Genomic DNA, 19,700 nt, shown 5'->3' on the forward strand with positions numbered 1-19,700 from the left:
TTTAGGAGCTGGGAGCTCTCGCTGATGAGGCAATCTAGCATATTCTTGCATATGCACAAGCATTGATAACAAGAGTCTTGATGGAAACATCATAGGAAGAATAATAAATACCCAACGCGTCTGCTCGCTCATTCATGCTCGTAGTCCTCCTCCCCGGACGCTTCTCTCTTATCTCTCCTCCAACCTCCCCAATTAGAGACTGATTGGACGTCACAGAGGAAGCATCACGTACAGCCCATCCCTTTTGTTCCATGGTATAAAACGAAATCAACGCTTGACATTCCTTCTTTCTCCATTCACTGCACACAGCACCGGACAGCCCAGCGCCGTGCAAGTCCCGTAGTAACCTTGGAAGATTCGCACATTTGAAATTAGATTAAATCTTGGGATTATCAGTGATGACCTCTTCCCTTATCGACATGAACAAATAAATTAATCTTCCAGCAGAGTCAAATCAGAGTCAGAGTCAGAGTCAGAGTCAGAGTCAGACCCAGATTCAGACCCAGAATCAGACGCAGCCAGAAGTCTTCGAGTCTACCTGCCTCCCAGCTATCGTCCGTATCTGTAACCGCACTGAACCGTTTTTGCGCCAATCCCAGATAATTTCCGACCACCAACTTCTTTCTACCTGACCAGTTACTACCTACGACCTACTATCTACTACGCATACACGGTCAAATCCCCCAAAAAGGTGGAATCTTATTGTTCTTCCGCCTTCAACTTTTCTCTCGACATCAACAAAACATCCTCGCCGACGCATCATTTTCAATCATTCATTGGCTGCACCTCCATTATCTCTTCTTGTTTGCTGAATACTGAATACCCTATACCCATCAAAATGGGAAGCTTTGTTTTCAAGTGGTAAGTTGGGGGGGCTTTCCTTTTTCTTCGAGATTTATTTATATCCTCCTGCAAATCGTCAATCCAATTGTCCAATGACACATTCGAGGTGCTGAGAAGACTCCTCTCTTCTGCATTTCCGGTCCCCAGCATCTGCATCACCAACCAGCACGCGCAAGATGTTATCATCGCAATGGCACACATTTTCATCACGCTACATGTGGTCGATTTGGGCATTTCCAACAGCTAACCAACATTGTTCTTATTAGGGAGCATCCCGCGGAAGAGGTCTTTGTCACTGGAACATTCGATAACTGGTCCAAGAGCGAAAAATTAGTGAAGAAGGGCGATGTCTTTTCGAAGGACGTCCAACTGGCAAACGCTGGAGAGAAGATTTATTACAAGGTGAGCCTACTACCACGGATGATTTGGATGCGCTATTGGAATTTCCTTTTCTCGGCGACCGCGATAATGGCAACAATGGCCACAATGATTGCGACATGGCCAGAATTAAAATCGAGGTCGCTCGTCAAATGCGCCTAGTGATTCAAATTCCCACTCTCGAAGCATGCGTCGAAGTAAGACTTGCAGCTTAAAAAATCCTCCACTTATGACGCACAAAGTTGATTTTGCCAGGCTTTGAAGTTGGCAAAATTCACTCCCAATAACATTCAGGCTTGTTGCTTGCATGATTAATTGTACACGCAGGCTAGGTCCCGCCTATTCCCCAACCCCGCTTGTTTGTTTGCTTCAGCTATGTTCAACTACCGGCCTTCTTTTAAAAACAGAGCCTGGCCCGTCTTCTTCTTTTTTTCTCTAGCCGTTTCCCTCGAACTTACTCAATTTTCACAATTTTTCATAAAAGCTAACTGAATATACCACACAGTTCGTCGTCGACGGTAACTGGGTTACAGATCACACCGCTCCCCAAGAAAACGACGCATCAGGAAATTTAAACAACGTCCTCACAACAGAGAGAATTGTCAAACATACGCCCGCCACTGCTGGAATCATGTCTGGCGTTGCCCCAACCTCAACTACGTCAGAATTGGCAAAGGATGTTCCTCTTGAGAAAGAGAAATCCCCACTCAGCCAAAATGCCTCTTCAGATTTGCCTGGAGCATTCCCCGAAACCCCTGCTGCTGTGGAAACTGGTGATTTCTCTGTGAATCCTCTGCCCGCTGTAGATGGTGCTGTCAATCCTATCAAGCTCGCACCAGGAGAGAGTGTTCCACATCCAAGCTCTTTCACCACCAACGATATCACTTCTGGCGTACATGATGACCCCGAGCTTGTCGCTGCCGACAAAGCAAAATCCGAAGCCGAGTCTACGTTTGGTGTCTCGCCGCTTCCCGCTTTTGCTAGTGCAGTAAACCCAATAACACTTGCGCCTGGAGAGAAAATTCCCAAGTCAAGCGACTTCACTACCAACACCATCCACTCAGCTGTTCGCACCGACAAGGAATCTTATGAAAATAGCGATGCATTGGGACATGCTCCCATCCTTCCTCCAGTTGTCACTCCTCAAGCGGAGCGGGAGCTGAATGGTACTGGAATTCTCGGTCTGACTTCTACAACCAAGAACTTGATTCCCGAATCAAGCTTGCCAACTGGAGCAGATGAAGCAGGAACATTTGATGCGACAAACCCAACCATCCAGTCTGCCGGTCCTCAAACCACAACATCAATCCTTGCCGCCAAGGTTCCACTCGAATCGACAAAGGTGCCAGAGGTTGTCAAGGAGAGCCAAAAAGAAGCAGGATTTGCTCCAGAGGCTAGCGCAATTCCATCCGAAGTTTCTGAGAAGAGCGCAGTTGAGAAAGAACTTAAGAGGGAAGTTGATATTGCTCCAACAACTTCCGAAGGGATTGCTGGACAGGGCACAACCAAGACCGAAAAAACTGTTACTGCAGGTGAGGCTGCCGCTGCTGTTGGAGCTGCTGCCATCGCCGTAGGAGGTGCTGCATATGCTGCCGCTTCTGCTATCCCAAGTAAGCTCCCGGAGAGCGTTACAAGCATTCCAAGCAAACTTCCAGAGACCGTTGCAAGCATTCCAAGCAACCTTCCAGAGAGCTTGACCAGCAAATTGCCAGAATCTGTTCAACAGTCCATCCAATCTATCAACGCTACCGGCACTGTTGACCAAACAACTGCCAAGGACACTCCAGAAATCGTTAAAGAATCAATTGTTGAGTCTGGACAAAGCCCAGAAGCTGCTGCCAACGAAGAAGCTGTCCTTGATAAGAAGGCTGTCGAGGCAGAATTATTGTCTGGGGTCAAGCCCGAGACATCCACTGCCAAGGACACCCCTGTGGTTGTTAAGGAATCAATTGCTGAGTCGGGTCAAAGCCCAGAGGCTGCCGCCAACGAAGAAGCTGTCCTTGATAAGAAGGCCTTCGAGAAGGAATTGTTGTCCGAGATTAAACCTGAAAACTCAACCGGTGAACCCGCACCAAAGATTGACTCGACAAGTGTTGTTGAGCCTTCTGAATCTGCTGCTTCTACTGCACCAGTTGTCACCAGTGGAGTCACCTCTACAGAGGTCCCAAGCACCTCTGCTGCTACTGCCCCAGTTGTCACCAGTGGAATCGCCTCTACAGAGATCCCAAGCACCTCTACTGCTACTGCCCCAGCTGTTACCACTGGAGTTGAATCTACCAACGTTCCCACCATCTCTGAACCAACAGCAACAGAAACAAAGCCAATCGATTCCAGAGATGTTTCACCACATACCGGTCCCGCCACCGGAGACGACGCTACACCTGTTGTTTCTAGTGGATTGGGTTCTACAACAGTTCCTGAAACTTCGAGTTCTGCACCAGCCACTCCCCCAAAGGAGAATGCTACCCTAACCCCCGCAAAGTCCTCTGCCGAATCCGCCACTCCATCCAGCACCAACGCTGCAGACAGCTCTGCTAATTCTGCCGCGGCTGATAAGAAGAAGAAGCGTACCAGCTTTTTCGGCAAGTTGAAGGCAAAATTCCACAAGGAATAAGTGGATGAAAGTAGTGACTGGATAAAATGGTTGTGTTGAGACACACAGCGATTATACTCTGGGAGGCACACCTTTTTCCTGAACTGTAAGATACTACCAGATCCTTGTTTGCCTTGTCCCAGGAGTATGTAATGTGGAGGAAGGGGTTCAAATTGGGATAAGCGTAAATAGGAAGGGAAGAGTGTGGATTGTGCTTTTTGATACCGGCTGAGTACCCTTGCCCGCCCTTGTTGCATTGAATTTTCTAGTTCTTGTTTTACAAAGTTACAAATGGTTCTCTTGACTTCGCCGACATTCTGGTGTTAGTTGGTATTTAGTCTAGTTAGTGATTGATTGATGATGATGGGTTTAGTCAATTCATGAAAGATAAATTGTGAGTGGAGGAAAGCAAGCAAGCGTACCACTTTGGAAAATTGTAAATAAAGGCTTTCCTCTCGTCTCTCTAATGAATAAGAATGCAGTTTCAATAATTTGATGTTGGGTATTGAATTTTGTGTGCGTGCGTGTGTAACTTCGATCATTTGAAACGATACACGTCTGCTACTGTTGCTGCGATTTGTGAGTGATTTGTGGTACCATTGGATTTGAGGGTATATTCCTCGGGCTCGGAAAATGTCAAATTCTTGTCAGATCAACCAAGTTGGTAATTGCACTATGAAATATATCTTGTGCAAAAGGGGCTTCGCCTCCAAATGTGGAGGGCTATCTTAAAGCTACGAGAAGTTTGTGTACGGAGTATTGTTGAACGACCCTTCTAGCATGACATGGCATGGCATCGCATGGCATAAGAGGACAACAGGATGCGTCGGGCTCTCTTCCCCCCCTCTCTCTCTCTCTGTCGGGATCGGGGTCTATTTTCTGTGTGTGTACGTGTCTGTATGTACATTGATATGTACATGCATATCGTGCAGTGGTCGGGATAGATGAATGGGTGGATGGGATTAGGGTTCAGGATAGGTGGTGTTACTTAGTACCGCCGCGTATGTGTTCTTCGGGTTGTGTACGAGGTGGGGATTTTGATAGCTGATTGACAATAGATTATGCGTTGGGAGTTTTCCTTCGAAAACTAGGTGTTTCTCAAGGAGGGTGGGTTGCTTAGTATTGGTATGGATGGGATAATTGTACATGTTGCTTTATTATATCTCTTATATGGTTATTTTTTTTTCCCTCGCGCAAAGCTCATGTTTACTTGTTCGGTTTCCGTAGATGTTATAGATGTGCGTGTGTGTGTGTGTGGATGATATAAATAATTAATATCTATATCTATCTATATGCTTGAGAGAAAAAAAAAGCGAGGTGCAACGCAACGCAATACAGTACAGTACAATACAACACAAATGTAATGCAATGCAATAGTGTACAAAGGCGCAAATTTTCCTTCCTTCCTCCCTTGCCCGCCCCTCCTTGTTTCATTGCTCCGACTCGCTCTCGCATCCTCCGGGGTATCATGAATATGTTATGCTTGTGTATGTTTATGTGTATGTGTATGTATATGTGAATATGCAGTGTGATCCGTCCCATCAGCTAAACCTCCCTGAAACCCCCTTGATTATAACACTATCATTTGGATATGATATGTCACCATATGCATTTTACTCATTAACATCAATCATATGCAAAGGGGAAAAGAAAAACTCGGGAAAGCGAAAGGAATCATGAGAGAAATGTAGAAATGGAAATAATAATATAGGAAGGAAATAAAAGATACAGGTGGTAATACAGATGAAGAAATGTACTCGTACAGCTTGATAAAATGGAAAGATATAGATATTCCCCCGGACATGAAGAAGATGAAACCGTGTATAGAAGGAAATCAGACATTGGGAAATTTGAAAAGGAAATCCGTCATCATTACTTGAGGCACGTCATATGCCAATCCGCTTCCCCAGTCAGGAAGTGAAGAGATACTGAAAACTTATCGCACAAGGTCGATTCAGAAGAATCGATCTAGGAAGGAAATGGAAGAGCAAAGGAAATTATCGAAAGGAAAGAAATGAACATGGAAAGATGAGAAAGAAAAAACTTAGAACCACTTTCCTCTTCCGCTCTCATTAAGACGCTTCAAAACACAAATGGAATCAACGAGACTCATGCAGTGGCCCCCAACACTATCGATCTCTAGTCGTGCGCGTACCGCATCGATAACACAGGAGGTTTTTCTCCGCAGGGTCGCCTTGCTAGTCAGGAGATCTTTGTTATCTAGCTCGACCATAGAACTGAGATACATGAGAGCATCAAGTCGTACATCCCCCGAAGCTTCGGGTGAAGTGTCGAAATCTAGAGCTGTAAAAGCGCCGCTGTTTCCGCTAACTCGATGGCCAAATGCCCAGCAGATCAAGGCGGCGATATTCAAAGACCAATAGTGAGAGAGGTCCGGAGAATGTTGTGCTGTGTTGTTATTGGAAGATGGGATGTATGGCGCCGAAAACTCGGACAGTAAGATACGACAAGCATAATGTGTGGCGGTGGCTGCTGCTAGAGACGATGACCAAGTTCTCAGACGTGACTGTGCTTCGCGGAAATGGATCTGATTTGTGATTTTTTGAGAGAATATCCATGTGTCTCCGCTCACAGCCAAAAGGTCGCTGAGTGGCGTATGGTACAATGCGATATGAGTATATGCCATTGAAGATCCTGGAGATAGTGTTACAAGTTCGAGTATTGTGGGATAGATATTGTGTATTTGATGATCGTTTGGATAGTGATGGTTAGGATCGACATGGCCGGGAAGTTGAGATGTCAAGAAACAGATGTTGAGTGACTGAGCGAAATATGAAGGCTCAACGCGGTTCTCTTGGGTATGCTGATGTTGCATGACATTAAGTGGTTGCCCTATATTGCTCCCTGTCGTGTTGGTAGCCCAGTCTGCTGCATTGGTTGAATCCCACAGAACTTCCGAGCAGGGTGTGTATAGTGTAGAGGAATCCATGTATGGTCTGGCTCGCTTTTGCTGGTGGTACATGGCTTGTTGGATATCGAAAATAAAGCAGAGACATAGCAGACGTTGTCGTGACTCGGTGTCGACCCAGAGCAACCAATTGCTTTGTATGTCTTGAGATCTAGTTCGTGTATTAAAGTGATGAGATAGAACATTAGATGTTCTTGTAGTCGTGGGGGTAGTGTTGGTATCGGAAGTTGGTGAGGGGTTCGAGAGCTGTTATAGATTAATAAATTTATCTAAAATGACATAGCAGCATCGACTCACTCTATTGTACAACTCTTCAAACTGGCGAGATAGGCGAACCGTGGTCTTTATACCACGGAAACGAGTAAATATCTCTGTAAGTAATATAGCTTGCATTATTTGTATTGACCATTCAAAGGTCACGGGAATTATATTAGTACAGTAGGCGTTGAAATCCACGCCGTGATTTCGTGCTTCAGGATCTGTGTGGTACTGGGTGCCAATAGCAGCCATTGCGAAGGTGAGTAATAAGTTTTGGTTCTGTATGTATGTTCCTCGGTGAATTAGTGGGAACAGCTTATCGAAATTGTTCCAATATAAAGAAAGATAGGTGTCGAGGTTAGAGATTGCGGGCTGGGAAGGAGATGAAATGACCGTTTCGATGTTCATTAGTGTGTCTAATTGCTGGGATCCCACCAGCTCCTTCGATCTTCTATCAATGACTGCCAATCGGGGGTCGGATAATCGCGAAGGGGACGCTGGAAGAAAAGTCTGAGCCAAGTATTCATTATATGTTGAGGTGTGAGGATTACCCACTGATTCCATATAATATCCCCCCAGATTATAAGCAGGCACATCAAGCAATTGACGAGATGGCGGTGACATTCTAGGGGGCGTGTAAGGTGCATCATAAGATTCCATCATTGTTTCGTAAGGTGGACTTCTGAGGTCTTGAGCTGTATTAGCCATACCTATCGTATAACATTATTAGTTATGATTTGAGAAGTGTGATGGAATTCCATACCATGGGACCACTGCGCATTGGGAACCGGAACAGACCATTCAGGTGCTGTTGCTAACGATCCAGATCGACCTCTGTGCGCTGTTCTCCCCGTGCGCGAGCTCTCTGAATATGTGCTATCGGAAGCCGATGAACACCAAGGCGAGTTATCATGCGTGTAAGATAAACTTGGCATATAAGGTTCTTCAGGGATACGTAGAAGTGGTAGAGCATGAGGGGGACTATAGGGATGAAATGAGGAGACTTCCTCGGCATACAACCCTTGGAAGCTAGAGTTCGTTGCCCGATAGGGATCTTGCTCGGAAAACTCTGGCATGGGTCGCACATTAAAGGTTGGGGTCATCTCAGCGTAGGTCCTATCTAGAGTCAGCCAAGCAGTCTCTGTGTATGTCATTGCCTAGATAAATGAATGAATAGCACAAATCAAGATATCCAAGTGAAAAATGGAAAATAATAAATGGTATAAGAGTTCTGGTCAATCTTACCTAGGTGGGATCAAACCAGGTGACGCCGCAGTGTACACTTCCACATCGGTCACTTGAGCTTGACTGACAGACCCTCTATGAGAGCTTCCCGATGAAAAGTCAACAGGTTGGAAATTTCCCGTCAGTGTATTGAAAGTCGGAGCTACGGCAGAATGATCCGTTCCCGCTGAAGTCCTAGGTGTTATTGAATTTTCTGGAGACATCTGGCCTAGGCCCATGGAGATTCCGTGAGGTGTAGGTTCTAACTTTAAAGGAGCACTCTCCGATGCGCTTGAGGAGGCTCTGCTTCTTGGGTCACTAGATTTGTATGCTTTCTCGCCTTGTGTCTCGCTTTACTTTCATTAGCCATGTTCTCAAACGCGAGAGGGGGAAACACACTGTCGATTAAGATGACGTGCAAGTAAGTCCGGGCGATGAAATGTTCTCTCGCAGTCTTCAAAGGTACATGGATATGCGGGTTTACCATGACTGAGCTTGTGTCTCCTGTAATCGAAAACATCGAAAATTAGTCCATGTTATCCTTTCCTAAGCGTCCATTCCAACCCAAATTACTACTCATGACTACATGAATAGCTGCTACTATCTACATCTTGGTATGCGCAAGTTGTTTCTTCATGATATAGTCAAATTGAGTAGGCTCAAATCCTTACCTGAGATGCTCTGCCCTGGTGAATGTCTGTGTTTTTATTAGCTTATGACTTGGAAGTAAACTGAACCTAAGAACGAACCTTCCTACAGTCGTCGCATGTATGAACTGGTATGCCCTTCTTTGCTCTGCTGATGCGCCCTGTCACAGGTGTGTATTTGATAGGCAATACGTCTGCCATTGGTTCCATTCCTCCTCTTGAAGATGTTTGTGAGGGACTTCCTGATATGCTTCTTTGGTTTGAACCGCCACCTTGATAGGCCGAAAAGTCCATGGCTTCTCCAGCACCGCTGCTACGCCGCCGTGATGAATTGGGCCGTGATATTGTAGATTGAGTGGACGACTTTGAAACTCGATTTGATCTTCGATGGTTCATAGATAGCTTCCCTTTAGTATCATCAAGCTGAGGAGAGGGACTTTGAGATGAAGGATCAATTGATGGTTGAGAAGCTTGTTGTTGAGCGGCCTCCTTCCTTCTATAGGCTTGAGATTCAAGAGGCTCCACATCTACGTCCATGATATCTTTAAGGCTCGACATGATGATTATTCCCAATTGGAAACGAACAAAGATGTATCCCTACAGCCCTGCACAGCCTTTTTGGAAAGAATAGATAATGTCAGGGGCGGGGAGCTTCAGCACAGGAGCCAATACCGGCACTTGAAGTCTTTGGTGAGCAGAGTCTGGGATGGTGACGATGCTTCAGGGTGTAAGATATTTTTTGAGATGTATATGTCATGTACTTCCAATGTCCCTAGACAAATGCGCAGTAGATGCACAAAGATAGAACTTATCGCGGGGCATTGCTGGCTTCGCGATTATGTTTACAAAGAAAAATGGTTGGAGGGAGAGAGGGAAAAGACGAGACGAGGAGGAAAGTCGTGGAAGGCTGCCCGTTGTCCATCAACCCCATGCATGCTGCAGACCTTGTCTGAGGGCGCTTATAGAAATCATACCCCATGGCTTCGGATCCCGCATCAAATTCAAAGTGTCAGCTTTCTCTCGTGGCACCCCTGATGTTTGCGCTTATGGACCATGCACGAGTCCTATGCAAAGTAGTTCGATGTTATTTATGAACAAGATGATGCAAAATGTAACATTCTGCTCATCACAAAAGAATGGCTATTGCCGAAACGAGTTAGATTGTCCGGCTGTAGATGCAGGTCAAGTAAGTGTGTGTAGTGCTGCTAGATGGGATAATACAGTCGAGTAGACAAGAATAACCAAAAATGACCGAATTAATATGTTGGTCTGTAAGTCTGCAGCAAACTTGCAGATGGAAAGCATCTATCATTCGCCGGAAAGGTCTGCGCCTGGGTACTCATCTAGGACTAAAGAGCAAAGACACCGTAAGCACGGCTACACAGCCAATGGACTGGGGACTTTTCATCCGAACCCCCTGCCTCCCCCTGTTATATCCTTGGCCTGCCATGCTCTTACTTCCAGCAAATGCGGCCCGTCGTTTAACTCGAGTTGATGGAAGAGGATAACGGTGATTTCAGCCCACTCTAAAATTGGAAAGTAAAAAAATTGCGCCCCTCCTTGAATATCTCGAATTAATATTGCATCTACCATATCTTCCTGGCATGACCAAAGATCGGGAGATGCGTTTTCAAACAGGACCAAAAAGCTCACAATGTTCCAAAATTGTACTGTAGACTTCCTGGCTGGCTGACTGACAGGACGTCAGTCCTCAGGCTGATGATAGCACTCCACCCCCCAGATCGAGGACAGATACAATATAAATAATACTGTATATACAAGCAAATTTATGAGGCTATATGATCTGATCTCTAGAAGGCGACAGTCAGCACGGCAAATGCCAATATAACAGTAGGTAAGCATAATTGACCACGTTTTTTTCTCTCGTTCTGTTCTTTTGCTCTTACCGAGCCATACCATTGTGCTGTGTCTTAGATTCTTGATCTTTCCTCGCGACCTGCTTACATACATGTGACAAAAAGTTTGTCTTTTCTTCAAACTCTAATAAGCTCATGGGTTTGGTTCATCTTCTGTTCAACCCAACAATCCGGGAGACAAGGGCGTGGAAATCCAAAAGTGGACACCGCACCACATCTAGTTACTCGTGGCACTTGGTAGGGATTAATATGGGCGTATCTGCACCTGATTCCCAGAAAGGATTTCAGACTCGGACTCTTGAAATGCCACCACTAATAGAAAGACGTTGCATGTGCTGTGTGTGTGTGTAATATCCTCCTCAGTATAATTAGCTATGCTGTTTTTTGAGCATACATCATGCTACCTATGGACCCGGATACATCTTGAGAGTTCAGATACCTACCAGATCTTCGTATCATTAACGTAAGCTTCTCTTCTCCTTTTGGGGGGAAGGTGTAACATACGGGGCACTGTGGACTGACTAATCGCAGCCTCTTTCGGTTTTACTTGCGACGGATTTTTGATGAAGTTCGAAATTGATTAAGTGATCTTCGGCATGGGCAGCAATCTGGAATGGGGGTTCTTGAGATTGATTGCTCTTCATTGGTTCACGTTACGATGGCGTAGACAGCGGAAAGCCGGAACGTCGAAGTGTGTAGTGTCCATAGTATCCATAGCATGAGAGGTTGGTTTCCCAGGAGAACGATAGGTGGGTGGCTAATTAGATGATAGGAATGGAGTCAAGAAGGATTTGTGTGGGTTCATCGTATGGTCTGTTACAGGACTGAGAGTATCGGGAAGGGTTGTGCTACGACCTCAGCATGCCCAGAACTTACAGTAGCTTCATAGCTTAGCTTGCACTGTGCAGACAGATACCCACCTTGGTCGCGTTTGTCATACATACTACTATCCACTGTGACGGCCCTGGAGAGGCCCCCGAAATACTTGACCCAACCACCAAGAAAAGGCTTTTTTGCAAGAATTCTCCAAGGGTGTGACACAATGAACCCCTACGGCCATGTGTCTGTCATGAAGACTGTCTACCTAGAGTGGAAACTCGTTGCTCCAAATAGGTTCTATACGAGTTGAGAACTCTAGACCTATCGATGACGAGAAAAAGGTCACATTTAAAACACTTAATAAGGTTAATCATCATCAACCAGAGATTGGGATTGGGGGGGTTTTCATCTCCATTTTTTGCGGGAGAACTTCGAAACAATGTGAAGATGAGATGAACTCTCAGGGGGGGCCGACTAATATTACTCTTCTCACCAGCATAATCTATCACTCTGTTGTGTGCATATCTACCTGTGTAACTCACGAGTGGTCACAATTTTGGATGCACATATTGATATCGTTGGAATCGAATGTGCCACAGTCGGCGATCTAGTTCAGTGTTTTCTCTCAATTTTGTCCTCGGAGAGAACTTCTTAATAGAGTCAAGTTCAATTTGGAATGTTGTAGAATGGTGCTTGCGTCCTACACTGGGTTATCTGGTACCCCCCTTCCATGAAACTCCCCTTCAAGTATATCTGAGGCGAGTATCCCTGGTTTCTAGCCGACGTGACAGAGCCTTAGACGCCGCCTATGTTCCAGAAGAACGCACCTTGCGCGTGTCCCTGTTGTATCGTGTACTTCCTAACGGCGGAAGAGAGTCTTGCAACCCCCAGCGCAGGTACAAAAGTCCCCCACCGAATCGTGACAAACGGATGCTTCTTACAGCGCAATACTACATATGTCTAGCCGTTCCTGAAGATCGAATAGGGAATGGCACTCTACGCAGTTGAGGTATGCCTTTGGTGAGTGTAAGACTGTTCAGTCCGTACATCGAATACCGGAAGATATCATGCGGTACCTGAATATGGACACCTGCAGAGGTATGCAATGGAGGGAGTGACGTGACCCCACACCACCTTTTGGAGCTGCGCCTCATTGTAAGTCGTGATATGATAGCACACTCTGTTATAGCCTCGTCTCAAAATAGGTTTCGAGTATGTTTGGAAAGGGAAAGTGATAGCAGTGGAAAGGATAATATAGGGAAAACAACCTTCTTGGTGCGCTGAGTAAGATCAATAATGTAATGATACGGTAAAGCAATGCAGTCGAAGTAGAATTGCAGATATTCTCCCGACTACTGCATGGTGCCTGAATAACATTCACAAATGTTCCGATTTATCACGTAAGATGAAGTAACTCAATCAACAAAAATAGAAACATGGTAGTTGGTAGTTCTGCAAGCAGGAGTTCATGTTGGCCTTGTGTGTTGGCATTCCAAGTCGAATACCACTCGCTGCGGACATATGCATGAGATCGATCTATCCGTGATCGTGATCATAGTCATGGCAATGTTGGTATGTGGATAGGTGTATGAGCGTGACTGTTAAACCTACCACTCTCTCGAGAAGAGCAAGGTTCTCATCCTTCCACGCAGTGCTATTTCAAACATGAAACTGGTGTAACTATGTTGCCTCCAAGAGCTCACAACTTTCTAAGATGTGCATGCATTACCATTTGTTGCATCAGGCTCAATTTCCAAGATGCCCCCATCTCTGGACATTCGAGAGCTGCTCAAAACAATACGAGATGAGAACATCCTGATGATGGATGTTTCTTGACTTATGAAACGACGAATATCTATATTGAGCAATCGATCATCTAGTTTCCATTGAATGTTGTCCGCCAAGGTCAACGAACGGACCATCGCGTATTATCCTGATATTCTTAATTTTCAAGAAGTCTAGTCCGGAGTACTGATATTTGAGCCCAAATTCAATGCTGTTCAACGCAACGAAGATCTAATTGAAGAAAGCTGACATGCAATCATACTCATTGTCTGTTGACTATTCAAAGTAACACAGTCTCAACGCGACATACATCGCCCTGTATTTTAGGTATTGGCAAACGTCTATCTGCCAGCACGGTGAGTAGCTTGCGTCCGGACGAGTAAGTAAATATACGCTCCATAAGCGATGTGTGTTTAGCTCAGACTACACGAGCGTATCGAGTAGTGGGAAAGGGTTTTCATGGAGAGATCATGGAATTTGAGATTGCTCCATACGAATACAATATACGGATAATGGAATGGCGATATCACAATTCTAATCCACTGTAAACCATCATCTAATTGTCACCTACTGGCCTGCCCCGTACCATGGAAGGTCTTATCATGCTTTTCTTTTTCCCTAGAAAAATCATGTGAAAATGTTAGTTAGCGGCTTTAAATTATAAGCCGTTGTAAGCCTAAATCCTCCATGTCAGTTAACCAATGATATTAGTCCATTAGACATTATTCAACACCCTTCGGTCCCTTCCACCCTTCATAATCCATTGACACCATTTTACCCCACCATCCACCAAAACAGGAAGCTCGAAAGTTTATATCCTCACAGGGTACCTCATGTTCACAATCAAACCACGAATCTCAACAAAGTCAATATCGACCGTTCTACAGCGTTCAAGACTTACTCGTTTTGTTGGAGATATAAACTCCCTGAAAGTATCCCGTTTTCCGAAATTTCACCCCTCACCAATCCGAATCTCAACTTATCTCACCCCCGCTATCCAGTTACACCAAGCTCGAAAAGTAAAAATGGCTCCTCAACTCGATGGCTACTTCAAGCAAGTAGATGATCTATCGGATCACTTTATCGAGAGACTTCGCAAAGCAGTTGCTATTCCGTCTGTGTCGTCCGAGGAAGAACGCAGACCCGATGTTGTGCGTATGGGAGAGTTCTTAGCTGATGAGCTCGCTGCGCTTGGTGCCCATGTCGAAAAACGACCATTAGGCAAACAACCAGGAATGGAGCATCTGGATCTTCCTCCTGTAGTTATTGCACGATATGGAAATGACAAGAAGAAACGCACAATTCTCGTATACGGTCATTACGACGTACAACCCGCTGGAAAAGAAGATGGGTGGGCCACAGAACCATTCGAGCTTACTGTCGATGATAAAGGAAGAATGTATGGCAGAGGAAGTACGGATGATAAGGGTCCAGTTCTTGGTTGGCTCAACGCAATTGAAGCCCATCAGAAGGCTGGTGTTGACTTCCCCGTCAACCTCTTGATGTGCTTTGAAGGAATGGAAGAATATGGTTCAGAAGGCTTGGATGACTTCATTAAGGAAGAGGCCGATAAATTTTTCGCGGATACAGATGCTGTTTGTATTTCTGATAACTACTGGCTTGGTACCGAAAAGCCATGCCTTACTTATGGTAAGCACTTCAGCAATCTCCTTCTTTGTCTCGAGAATCATTTTCCTCCCTCACAACTCTCTTGAAATCATCCCTTTCTCAATATAACAACAAACTGATTTGCTTCAAATAGGTCTCCGCGGTTGCAGTTATTATTCCATTGAAATTTCGGGTCCCGGGCAAGATCTCCACAGTGGAGTATTTGGAGGCACAGCTCAAGAGCCAATGACCGATTTGGTCAGGGTACTTGGCAACTTGGTAGACACAAATGGCAAGATTCAGATACCAGGCTTGGCTGAACTTGTCGCTCCTCTTACAGATGAGGAGAAATCCCTTTATGGTGATATTGCATTCACTATGGACAATCTCCATGAATCATTGGGTAGTCAGACCACCATTCATAACGACAAGGAGAACACCCTTATGGCCCGCTGGAGATATCCATCGTTGTCAGTTCACGGTATTGAAGGTGCATTTTCTCAGCCAGGTGCCAAGACAGTTATCCCCGCCAAAGTCATCGGAAAGTTCTCGATTCGAACTGTTCCAAACATGGAGCCCGAGGATGTGGATCGACTCGTCTTCAAGTATGTTGATGAGCAATTCAAGAAGCTTGGTAGCAAGAATACTATGCGATGCTACTTGCAGCATGCTGGTAAGTGGTGGGTCGCTAGTCCAAAGCACTGGAACTTTTCGAGCGCTGCAAAGGCTGTTGAGAGAGTTTGGGGTGTTAAGCCTGATTTGACTCGTGAGGGAGGAAGGTCAGTTACTTTCTCCACTTAAATGGCTCGTGATATATGCTGATATTCTACTTAGTATTCCCGTCACCTTAACTTTCGAGCAGGCCACTGGCAAGAATGTCCTCCTTTTACCTATGGGTAGTTCTACAGATGCAGCTCATTCGATCAACGAGAAATTGGACAAGAGAAATTATATTGAGGGCATCAAGTTGTTGGGCGCATATTTGCATTATGTGGCCGAGGAACCAATGGTTGAGCAATAAGAAGCGATACCCGAGCGAACGCTTTTACAATGGCTATTTATTTCAATGGGAAGTTTGGTAGTCTCGATGATATCTTTTGAGTTTTATGCATCTTCATTTTATCATAGTACTGGCATGAGCTGAATGAATTTATTTTACTCGATGCACAATGACTGTGCCATTTCTATTGTCATTATCATGCTCATCGTCATTTCTTTTTCAACAACTACAGGTCGTAACCATGTGCCATCCCATGCTCCCTTTTTCGCTTAATCAACTCGTTTGAAGAAATAAACATATGCGAATTTTTTCATCTCTTCGGCGTCATTGGCCTTGACTACCTTCTCATCATTATAAAGCACCCACGATGTCTTTTTATCTTCAGGAATCTCTTTACGGATAAATGCAACGTAGTGACTACATATATCATTAGTTATATCCTCAGCTATCAACAATCGAGACAACTTACCCTGCATGTATGCTAGATCCTTTGTGGCATATGATAGATTGTAGCTGGAATGTAGCGGGCAATGTTGTGCTTCCCGGAGGATCCTCTTTAGTGACATCGCTGTTGACAGCGGCTGCCTCATCTTCGAACTCGCCTTGGTCGTCTGGATGACTGAAAAGCCATTCTACAGCTCGCTCCATGTCGCCATTGGTTTCTTTTAATGCCTTTCGCGCTTGCGGGGGTCCAAACCCCATAGCACCTAACATTTCTATTTTCTCAGGGTCAGCTGTAGCAGATGGAGCTTTGCCAGAGCTCAAATCTAGTGGAACGTCGATGTCTGCATCTTCCATATGTGCGAAGAGCCATTCCATTGCGGCGTTGGCGTCACTATTTCCAGTAGCGTGCAAGGCTTTCTCACAACGGACCACTGGAAATCCCATAGCCTCGAGCTGTTGTAAAGCTGCTGCATCTGCGGTGAACGAAGGTTGATCTGACTTATCGTCATCGGGGAGAAGTGTTTCTGAAGGTTGCAAACCCGGTGACTGATAATCATCTAGAAGGAACTTCTCGTCTCCGATAACGACAGGAACGTCGACCTTGGTGGGTACCCAATTGATGAGAACAAATCTTCTGGCATTCACGGCGAGAACCTCTGGGAAAGTTTTGAAGAGCGATCTTTTGGAAAATCCATCTTTACTGCCACATGCAGAGCAAGTAAGTTCTACGATCTCCTCAGACGTGAAATTATCTAAACATTCCTTCAACGTTACAGCTTCGTACTCATCTTTCTTCTCGCTGTCCGTAGTAGTCGTTGCCTGTACTTTTCTGACTGGCACAGGAATAGATATATTATCTTGCTCGTCTGTGCGATATCGCACCTTTTTGCAGCCTAAACATTGCAGGCGCTGCTCCATGACGAAGCGAAAAGCTCGTATGGGGTCCTCGGATGGAGCAACGTGCTGAGAGCGTGTAATCAATTTGAAGACGTGGAGAAGAAACTCAAAAGAATCTTGTTGACGCATCGTTGAAAACTCAGCGTGACCTCTGCCTACCAAATATTTCAGCATTGAAGGTGGCAATCCCTTCTGATCTGCAACGCCGCTCGATTCTGACTGATTAGTAGCAGGATCTGGGAACGAGTATCTGCCCGAAAGAAGACCATCTGCTAACTTGCGCAACTGCGTCTCCAAGTCCTGAGCAGGGTCTTCAACAACAGGTAGGTCTGTATCTGGTAACAAATAGCGCTTTTGAAATTGGGGCAGGTCAAATAGACACTGGAGCGCGCTTGCCAAGTAGCAGCTATTGCCTAAATTCTTCAAACCAGTAAATCCTTTGCCGAACAGTTTCGTCAATTCGTGACCTTGTTCGTCAGTCATAGAGAACTCCCAACGCATATTTTCGTCGACTTGCATCTCCATCAAACTTTTTTCGGTCTTCTCGCGCTCGGCCAGCATGATTCCCCAATGGGCAAGGTGCTTCCCCAGATTTTCATCAATCCGTTCCTCGTCGCATGCATAACAGTACACGTCAGCCGTGCCATCTGAAGTGATCGATCCCAATTTGACCGCGACTGCGTGTCCAGTTTGCTGTTTGTGTTCCAGTCCGTGGGAATGTCCCTTGAGTCCACCAAATTGCGCTCGTCCGCATCCCAGATTACCGCAATGTAAGCAGAGCCACAAGTTCTCTTTAAGATCGCAAAGAGAACAGTGGCCTAGATCCTGAGACTGTATTTGGCGTGCGCTTTCTTGTTGCAAGGTGAGAATGTGTTCACACGATGTAAATTCTTGCTCCCAAGCCTTCACTTCTTCCTTTCTTGAGAATGTGTTTGCTTTCATGACACCATCCACAACCGCAGAGAGTTTACCAGAGGATTTATCAATATCGTCAACCGCACATTCATGGCAACGAACTTTTGTATGGTACTCGAATCGATCAGCTTCGGTTTCTGCGGCAATGGCTAACCTAGACATCTTGGGAGGGGGTTCATCTCGAACAATGTGGCGTTTTGTTCTTCGGATATTGAGAACCAAAGGGTGGTTTTTGATAGTATGATGGAGCTTGGAATGGTTCCTATCGCTAGTACAGCCGCCATTGAAACAAAGTAGACAAACGTCCAAACCAGTGGAGTCGTCCTAGATTAAAAATTAAGGTCAGATGTGCTTTGCCATCGAAAAGCTTTCAAAGCCGGGAGAGGCAATTGCCACAAACAAATTATAAAGCTTACTATGGAATCAAAGCATTGTGTACAATCTTCGCGGTAGACAGCTTGGCTTGGTCCTGGGGGACGCAGCTCTGAGGAAGCATTAGCTTTAATACTGAATTGGTGGACAAAGGGTGTAAGGAACTTACCAGCTGCGTCAACATGCTTACAAGACATATTTGTCTAGGGTATCTTGTAACGTTTCCCGCAGTTTTAGATCGCTGTGTTATGTAAGTAGTAGGTAGTATGTGGTTGATCACCGTGAGAGCCGATGTTGCTATTGCGAGAGGGCGAAGCAGGACAAGCAGCGGTAGTGTGTAGTAGTAGACGATGCTAGATATGGATACTAGATGTGTACTGCTGGGTATTCGGCAGGCAGGTAGTCTCGAGGCAGGGCAGATTTATCCTCCCAATGGGAAAGCGGGAGTGTGGCGTTGGTGGTGGGATGGTGGGGTGGGGCGGGATATTTCGTGGTTTGGTGGGGTAACAGGTATCTCGAGACACGACAGAAGAGAAGCCTCAGCCTTCAGGGAGGCAAGGTGGTGGGAGGAGGCATGTAGGCACTACGCACATACGATCAGCGCGCAGAGATGATTGATTGCTCTGCGTACATCTAATCCTGCACGGACACGCAGACACGCAGACACACAGACACACGGATTGCGACAGATCAAAGCCAAGCTGAGGGGTAAGCAGGTAAGCAGGTAAGCAGGTAAGCAGGATCGCGGTATCACGGGAGTTGGCCTTTCAGTCTCACAAGTCTACAGAGCAATCCGTATCTCGCCACCACTCAGAGAGAATTTGTAATTCCCTTCATTTCCCAGTGTCCGGTTTTCGCACAGAGACTGGTGAAAGTTCATTGGTGCATTGATTGTAATGGATCTTATCTCCGCGGCTGTCCATCGGCCTTCTTCCATCTTCGTGCACTGCTAATCATCATTGTAATGCATTGATTGGTTCACGCGCACCTTATGTCCGTCTCTATGACATAAAAACGCTCTTATCAGCTTGATAACGGCGATTCGGGTCTTTGAGCACCCGCGCTAAACCCTATTGAGGCCTTCTTTCAGACTCCGGGCTCCGCGAATCCC

General features: G+C 45.6%; 4 protein-coding genes across 6 annotated transcripts; 2 read left to right on the top strand and 2 right to left on the bottom strand.

The window, feature by feature from the left end:
• The first annotated feature begins 4 nt into the window (after positions 1-4).
• On the top strand, positions 5-4,301 carry BCIN_04g01640 (hypothetical protein). Its single transcript, XM_024692395.1, has 4 exons — positions 5-395; positions 448-861; positions 1,110-1,245; positions 1,727-4,301. The coding sequence occupies exons 2-4, from the start codon at positions 839-841 to the stop codon at positions 3,833-3,835; spliced, it is 2,268 nt and encodes a 755-aa protein (XP_024548170.1). The 5' UTR covers positions 5-395; positions 448-838; the 3' UTR covers positions 3,836-4,301.
• A 756-nt stretch (positions 4,302-5,057) lies between these two features.
• BCIN_04g01650 (hypothetical protein) lies at positions 5,058-10,056 on the bottom strand. Of its 3 annotated transcripts, none has more exons than XM_024692398.1 (8): positions 8,975-10,056; positions 8,897-8,922; positions 8,625-8,729; positions 8,247-8,576; positions 7,765-8,117; positions 7,557-7,711; positions 7,041-7,498; positions 5,058-6,989 (listed from the first exon to the last, which is right to left on the bottom strand). In XM_024692398.1, exons 1-7 carry the CDS (start codon positions 9,428-9,430, stop codon positions 7,418-7,420), a joined length of 1,506 nt encoding a protein of 501 aa, XP_024548173.1. In that variant the 5' UTR covers positions 9,431-10,056; the 3' UTR covers positions 5,058-6,989; positions 7,041-7,417. The 3 variants fall into 3 exon arrangements, with proteins under 3 accessions (XP_024548173.1, XP_024548172.1, XP_024548171.1); XM_024692396.1 differs by having other exon boundaries at positions 7,553-7,711; XM_024692397.1 differs by having other exon boundaries at positions 7,041-7,711.
• Positions 10,057-14,002: 3,946 nt separating this feature from the next.
• On the top strand, positions 14,003-16,128 carry Bcdug1. Its single transcript, XM_001550807.2, has 3 exons — positions 14,003-15,003; positions 15,116-15,740; positions 15,796-16,128. The coding sequence occupies exons 1-3, from the start codon at positions 14,187-14,189 to the stop codon at positions 15,980-15,982; spliced, it is 1,629 nt and encodes a 542-aa protein (XP_001550857.2). The 5' UTR covers positions 14,003-14,186; the 3' UTR covers positions 15,983-16,128.
• A 21-nt stretch (positions 16,129-16,149) lies between these two features.
• BCIN_04g01670 (hypothetical protein) lies at positions 16,150-19,397 on the bottom strand. Its single transcript, XM_024692399.1, has 4 exons — positions 18,759-19,397; positions 18,634-18,701; positions 16,431-18,541; positions 16,150-16,378 (listed from the first exon to the last, which is right to left on the bottom strand). The coding sequence occupies exons 1-4, from the start codon at positions 18,784-18,786 to the stop codon at positions 16,231-16,233; spliced, it is 2,355 nt and encodes a 784-aa protein (XP_024548174.1). The 5' UTR covers positions 18,787-19,397; the 3' UTR covers positions 16,150-16,230.
• Between the last annotated feature and the right edge of the window lie 303 nt (positions 19,398-19,700).

Source organism: Botrytis cinerea, chromosome 4 (genome assembly GCF_000143535.2).
Source record: "Botrytis cinerea B05.10 chromosome 4, complete sequence".
Classification (NCBI taxonomy): domain Eukaryota; kingdom Fungi; phylum Ascomycota; class Leotiomycetes; order Helotiales; family Sclerotiniaceae; genus Botrytis; species Botrytis cinerea.